We start from the raw sequence: 8,175 nt of genomic DNA on the forward strand, positions 1-8,175 counted from the left end.
TCAATTATTTTAATTTTATTTTATCAACAATGCAATATATATACATTGTATACGAATTAGTCATTATCTTCCTCCTCTTCTTCATCTTCGTTATTGATCTGGAAGTATCGTAATTCGTAAGTATCTTTTGTGCTTGCGACCACACGTAGCCAATCTCTCAAATTGTTTTTCTTCAAATATTTTTTAGTCAAATATTTCAAATATCTAAATAAAAACAGGAAGAGGAAAAATCTTAGTAATAATTTTAAAATGAATTTAAAATTGTATTATTATTATTATTATACGATAAAAACCTTTTAGAGACTGGAATATCAGCCGTGACTATAACCTTAGATTTGTTCCTTTCAATCGATACGGCGTTTCCTAAATTGTTTGTCTTGCCATTCACTTTTATTCTTTCTTGTAAAAACTTTTCCTAAACAAAAATAATTATAAATTAATAAATCGAACAGCAAATAAACTTTGTGTTTAAAAGTGATAGTCAACAAGAGCATTACACAGCTTACAGATACATATCTGTAAGCTATCCAATCTTCTAATAGCTTCCAAAGACCATTCAATGATATTTGGAAGATAAAAATGCATAATTTTTCTTTCTCAAAGGATAAATTGTATAAAAATTCCACCCACTACAATACAGTAATCAACATTCTTTCCAGACATTCAAATAGTAAGGGGTGTAAATTTACTGTGTTAAATCCAGAAGGACTCCTATAGTATTTAATTCTTTTACTTCTTTCTTCATTCGTAAGCCAAAAATGTTGATAAATATTCTGTTCCAAATTTCAACTGTCAGGATTTACAGTAACTAAATTAACTATGCAAGTATTTGTAGCATTATTTATTCACATTGTAGTATATATGTATTTCAAATCACCATATTTTAGTGATTCCTCTTCAGTACAACATCTAAAAAATTGATACAATACTTTTTAAAAAACAAACAGATACAAGTACAATTCAAGTTATTACATAGTAAAACACGATGCTTACAAGTATTTATGTAGCGGACATAGCTATCCAATAGTATCCGAATGCCTTGACAATTAACCCAAGTTTTTTACCAGTGTTTAATTGTCAAGACATTCAGATAATACTGGATAGCTATGTCTGCTACATAAATATTAGTAAGCGTCATGTTCTACCATGTAGTAACCCTAATTGTATTTGTATCTGTTTTACTTTTCCAGCTGTTATGATACATAACAAGGGAAAGTATTGGAATCGTATCAAGTTTGACCCTCCGAGTTGTTTTTGCAAATCTCCATGTTTTGAGACCTCCCGAATCCAAATGAGCAATTATTTATTGTGACATCATTGCAATGCTAGGCTGCAATTTTCAATCATATTTTTAATTTAATATATATTACAAAAGTATAGGAACACCACAAATTTTGTTTTTTTTTTTAAATTTATTTTGAAATTATTACTGGAAATATTACTAATTATTTTTTATTGTTATTTTAACTATTTTATCAGGTTTTTTTACATTTAGTAAAGCATCATAAATTTATTTTTCACAAATATTCATTTTTTGATGCGTTACAAAAGTATAGGTACACTTAATTTTTAAATATATTTTAAACACTTTTAGTGTGTGGTTTCACCCCCCTTTGGCTACAATTACTTGAAAAATTCTGTTAGGCATGGAGTTTATTAATTTTTTTAATTGTTCATCCTTAATTTCATCCCACGCATCCATTATTGCAATTTTTAATTGATTTACAGATTCATATTGTTTCCCTTTTTGTATAAACAATGACTGTAAAATCCCCCATAAATTTTCAATGGGATTTAAATCTGGACTACTTGAAGGCCAGTCGATTACATCAATATTTTCTTTTTTAAACCAATTTTTGTTGACATTGAGGCATGAATGAAAGCATTATCTTGTTGAAACTTCCATTTATGACCTCCAATTAATGCACCAAATGTAATCATATTATTATACAATAATTCTTGGTACTTTTCCGAGTTCATATTTTTGTCAACAAATACTAAATCAGTTTTAACTCCCCCATCCAAAACCACAGCAAATCATTACAAACTCACCACCTCGTTGCTGGCTTATTTTAACTCTGCTTTCTCTTTTTATATCATGCCAATAATATGAAAGCCTATCAGGGCCATCTAAATTAAACTTCTTCTCATCACTAAACATTATTTCTTGCCATTTTTCAGTTCATCCCATCTTGTCTTTAGCCCAATTTAAACACATTGATTTATTTTTGGCAGTTAAAGGTGGTTTCAACTACATTTTAAAATATTTTACGTTGTCACTGTTTTTTAAAGTTCTCCAAACAATCACATGAGATACATCTACTGGTAATTCAGCAGCAGCTTGCCTTGTTGACATGTTTTTATTAGTTATAAGCTTCAAAACTCATCTCTCATTCCTGAACGTTAAACATTTAGGCCATCCTGACTTCCTTTCTTGCCCATAATTTTTACCTTTCAAAACATTTCTAATAGCATTCATAGATCTATTTACAGCTGCAGCGATTTACCTCAGAGACTTGCCTGAATCACTCAAATAATAAATTTTACATATTTCTTGCTCCTGAAGTACTGTTCCATGAGGCATTGTTTAAAATGTTTATATAACATTAAACATATAAAATAAAATCTCATGGCTGGGAAAGTTATGCAACTCATTGCTAGATTTTCTAAAAAAGTATTGTATCAATTTTTACAATGTTATACTGAAGAGGAATCACTAAAATATAGTGATTTGAAATGAATATATACTATAGTGTGAATAAATAATGTTAAAAATATTTGCATAGTTAATTCAGTTACTGAGTCCAGACAATTGAAATTTGGAACAGAATATTATACCAAAATTTTTGGTTTATGAATTAAGACAGTAGTAAGAGAATTGCTTATACTCCAAATCCCAGTAAAATAATATAGTATTTAAGTTTGAAAACACCTAACAGCATTTAAAGAGTAAAAATTTATATTTGCGTAAATGACTGCGTGTCAGCAAAGGAAATGTACAGCTTTGATATCGCTCAAGCTTGAAGAGACATCATCACATACCATACCAACACCTACTATAGAAGAAATCTCAAACACGCTTTCTTGACACCAGTAAAAGTAAACAATCAATTCTACAATTTATACAAGTGTCAGAGATATTTTTAACAATGTATTTCAATTTACTTCCTGTTTTTTATTATAAATTTTTCTTTGTTTTCACCCCAATAAATTTCTCTATTGCTTTGTGTTATTTGTCATGTTGTAAACATACACAACATGCAGATGGTTTGTGTCACTATATACAAAACTATTAACCATCATATTTTTTCATGATCAGAAAGCAATCTTTCAAGTATTTTACTTCCCAAGATGATAGTTTGTTACATGTATGTACAATCAGTGCAACTAGAGTTATCCGTTAGGTTGATTCATTTTAGTGTGATGTAGGGGAGACTGATAGGACAACATGTCTCTTTTTTTGTTAATTTGTAATTAAGAACTTAATATTTAACAGAAGAAAATAATACTGTTATATTTAACAACATGCACACAACACCTTTCCAAGACAAAGTCGAGCCCAAGAAACTGTGTGTGTGCACATTTATAAACAATTCTATCAAACCTTAAAGATGCAAACACGAATCAACCTAAGAGACAACTCTTAGGTTGATTCGTGCACAAACTCTATAGTTTTTGCATATATATAGTATATAGTATATTTACTTTATTTTAATTGTTTTTTTGGAAATCACTTGAAAGTTTTGGATGATATTGTAATGCATCATATTTTTTCCATATAAAATAAACTCCCAATAAACATTTTCCTACCAAACCTCTCATTTTCAAAATCTGATTACCGACATTAAGTGGAAGATGCATATTTTAAAAAAATTAATAAACTATCGTTAATTTTTAAAAACTATTTCAATACAAGTTTACTACCATTTTTCTAGCACCTCTTAATCTAGGCAGAATTACAAGACAAATCAAATTCCCACAAGATCTGTACAGTGAGTGGATACTGGTGGTAATGTATGTAGCACGAATTCACTTAAATCGTCTGTATTGCAGTTATCGGTGATCCCTGTATTCTGTGTGATTTTTAGTTCATCTTAATAAAATCTTTTAGAAGCCCCAGACTATAAGAATGCTAAAAAAAATACGAACTTCGGTAGTATGAGTGTAAATAACAGTTTACATTTAACACACTTAATTTAAGTTTATAACACAAAAGCATATAATTAGAAGTCTGGGATGTGCTGTTGCATTATTATTATGTGACTTCTGTTGGCAACACTATGGAACCGAGGATGCCAGAAAAACAGTAACGGATCTGTACTTAACCTATTGCACACAATCTTTCTAAACTACAACAGAGGAAATCGTAAAACTTACGAAGTCACCCGCATTCATAATACCATCTTCGACAGGATGACTGCAATCTATGGTGAATTTCAATTGGGTTTTCTTCTTTTTACCCTTGCCTTTCTGGCCGGGTTTTACGGCTTTCCTTTTGGTAAGATGTTCCTAAAAGTACAGTTACAGTAATGAATAGCCTGTTGACTTATTTTTAATAAACAATCCTGCAATTAATTAACAGTCTTATTAATTGTAAAAGATAAAGGTTTATCAAACTGTATAATTATTTGTTTGAAAGATCACAGATTTTTAATCTTTGTTATCTAGAAATGATATACATTTACAATTTTTACAAGAACAATATTGCCATCCAAATGTCAGAGGCAGTTAAGACCTACCACTCTGGGGCACTCGGGAGTGAATCTGGAAGGTTAAGAAACCCCAGGAATTTTTTGGATGGTCTGTCCCTTATTAGTTGGGCTCCATCCCTCGCCAGCTGGTCAAACCTACAATGGGCTTGAAAAAAAAAAGGCTTTCTTAGGTCCAGGTAATAAATTTGTACTGTAACCATATCCATGGATATTTGCAATGCCCACGGCAGTAGTTATAAAACACCAGAAGGCCATATTTATGAGGAACCAAACTTTTTTATGGTGTACAAGGCAGTTCAAATGCATGTGCACTTGTGATGCAAATGGGAGAAAATTTCACCGGCTGATGTCAGATTTAACACCACAATTACTTATTCATTTATTTTCTATGATCAAAGTAATCCTCACTTATCCATGCAAATGGAATTAATTAATTATTGTTAACAAACAAACACCAGAACCAGATTCATCAGGCTACAATACAGCTAATTAATTTTGAGAAACTGGCTTTATCATTCATTTATTAACATGTATTGGGTAGGTTGTGTGTGCCATTATTATTAATTTATCATATGATAAACTGTTTTAAGATTAAATATATATTAACCACAATGGCATTAAAATCAGAGTGTTAGTAAATGGAAGTTTTCTGTATACTGATGATAATAAAACAGTGACATGTCTCCTGCAATCAATCGACATACAAGTGACAGTGTTTCAGTCTTTTGTTAACCGTAATATTCATGTTTGAATGATGTACAAGCATACTAGAAAATGACAATTCAGAATTTATTACATAGAATAATGATACATATCAATCATTAGATATTTATTACAGACAACATTCAACATCCGTCATCTCTAATTTGAACAACAAATATTGAATTATCTCAAAGAAAAATTTAGAGTAGGCAGCAAAACATTTACATTTCTTGTAAACCTTCCACGTTGTAAAATATGCAAATTTACTTTATGGTAAAACTGAGGACTAATTTGGGCGAGGGTGTCAACTAAAGCTGAAAGTTCGTTACGTAATAAAACAAGTTTTCTGGATATGCTTTAAAATTCGTATAATCAAAATTAAGTAGGTACGAGAAGTTTAATTTCAACAAAAAGTTTTCCACACGTATTCTTGCTTATGTGCTCACTGAATACATTTTATGAGCAGCAATTCTTGAATTTGAAAAAAAAATCCTGTAAATTTAATTGCACACAAAAAGCATTTTAAAATTAACAGGGTGTTAATTAATTTACTTTAGTTACATTAGGAAAAGTCTGATTGAGACTAAAGATTTCCATCCCCAAGAATAATAATAAAAAAACATGAGCTAAAAAGATAAGATGGGGGAAAAACATTAGAACAAAATAAAAATGAAAGTAATTAATTTAAAACAAGTAAAATCTTCATGAAGTCTATATTTTCACACATGACATAGAGACCAGAAATTTTGTCCATTAAATTGGGATTTCACTGTACTTTCAAGAAAACAACTATTCCATCATCATTAACTGTTATTGATGTAAAGCTTATTACAAATTTTTAAATTTCAGAATCTTGAAACTATCCACTTTACAAAAGCAGATACCGTGCAAAATGAAGCATGCAAAAATGAGATTCTTCCATTAAATAGCTAGCAATAAACTCAAATATAAGATACCAAACAGCAAAATAAGACAGAACCTTAAAATTTTTTCAATCATACAATTGCAACATACAGAAAAAGGTGACGACTATGATAAAAGAATGGACAGAAAGAGAATTTCACGCTATTTAAAGTTTTATTTATTCTAATATTTATAATTTGTGCCTGATATATCTTAAAACAATTCGAAATATTTTTGAAAATATATTTTAATATTTCCAGAGTATCTGAAAGCAGCATTTGTAAAATTCAACAAGCCATTTGGCCCAAGTATTCGGAAAGGACGACGACGACACATTTTCCGTGCAAGTGCGTTGAGATAGAAAACAAGATTTACAAAATCTGCACATCGTACAAAGCTCCGTTCCTTTATATCAACTGATCAAGATATAAATAATGCAACTTAATCAGCCTACACATTAAAACAAAAATAATCAATAAATAAATAAACACAATACCAATTCAAATGCAATCATTTCATTAATATCAAGATAATGACTAATGTGCACGGTTCGATTCTCGTGAAAGTAAAATATACAGAACGAGTGAAAATTAATTACGAATAAAAAAGAAACAGAACCTAAACATCGGCATAATTTTGTATAAACGCAGCTCCGAACGAAGACAGTCGAACCCTTATCAATGCCGTAGACCAAGTCAATAAAAGTAAAACAATCCACGGTATACAGCTCGAATAAGGGTACAATTGCATATGTGAATGACACCGTTGGGACCTTAAAGGGTCTCATATACAGTTATGGTTTTGTTTTGCTTGTACAGGAGGTGGGAACCCCTCATTCAGAGTTCACATCTTACCCCCTCAGCCTCATTCAGAGTTCACATCTTACCCCCTCCGCCACATTCAGAGCTGCTTTTGTACATTTAGGTCCTTCATAGTTCCATGTGTACATATATAAATCACCTGAAAGGAATTTATAATTGTTATTTATTAATTTCTTCCATTAAAATCATCCAAAAAATTACGTTTATTCACAAATTTACATAACGGGATTTTTCTTATTTTATTCGAAAACTTTCCTCACTCCGCTAACCCTATCCACGTGGTAACATTCCAATGCGGTGTTAGAAAATATCATTAATCGCTTACTTCAAGAACTCATTTATAATATATACGTTAGAAATAGCATTTGGTCACTTTATAAAAAGAAAAATTTACAAAAATAATAATACTTACAACAACCATTTTCGATAATTAACACCTCACTGGCAACTACACGGGAAAATGGCCGATTTAGAGAATAATAAAACTAGACAGCAATTGGTCCAATCTGACAGTGTTGCCAGCTAGGAGTACTAAATCGCGTGGCAATGAAAGAAGCGAGAGTATGTATTATGAAAGAAGCGAGAGTATGATTTATGTTAAAATATAATTATATTGTATATTATTTTAAAATACTTTGCATATTTTCAGCATTTAAATTCAAAATATGATATTACAAGAAATAATTATTTACTGATATAATGATTTAGAACGTATTTTTAATCTTCCTAGAAATAACACGAAAATATGACATAAGAAAGTCTCCTTCTTATTTTTAAAAAATAAAACTCTTTTCAGATGCATAAATAATATTTTAATTTCCACAAAAACTCGTAATATCTAGAAAAATAAAGGAAAACATTCATACCGAATGGAAATCGAATCTGGACTCTAATGTATATACTGCATCTCTCTCTCTTTTTGTCTTTTTCATTTATGACTCTTTCAGCTCTGTGGGCATTAAGAGGGTTTTCTAAATCACACACATTGTGAGTTCGATCAAAAATATAATACTGTATGCGTGAGGGGCGAGCATTGA

General features: G+C 30.3%; 1 protein-coding gene across 1 annotated transcript; it reads right to left on the reverse strand.

Annotated features, from left to right (window-relative positions):
- Positions 1-7,706, reverse strand: LOC111612463 (60S ribosomal protein L22-like). The gene is made up of 4 exons (XM_023353675.1): positions 7,551-7,706; positions 4,378-4,509; positions 294-415; positions 1-204 (listed from the first exon to the last, which is right to left on the reverse strand). Exons 1-4 carry the CDS (start codon positions 7,557-7,559, stop codon positions 57-59), a joined length of 411 nt encoding a protein of 136 aa, XP_023209443.1. The 5' UTR covers positions 7,560-7,706; the 3' UTR covers positions 1-56.
- Positions 7,707-8,175: the final 469 nt, after the last annotated feature.

This window comes from Centruroides sculpturatus, unplaced genomic scaffold (assembly GCF_000671375.1).
Source record: "Centruroides sculpturatus isolate CEXI.00-Female unplaced genomic scaffold, Cexi_2.0 scaffold1762, whole genome shotgun sequence".
Lineage (NCBI taxonomy): Eukaryota > Metazoa > Arthropoda > Arachnida > Scorpiones > Buthidae > Centruroides > Centruroides sculpturatus.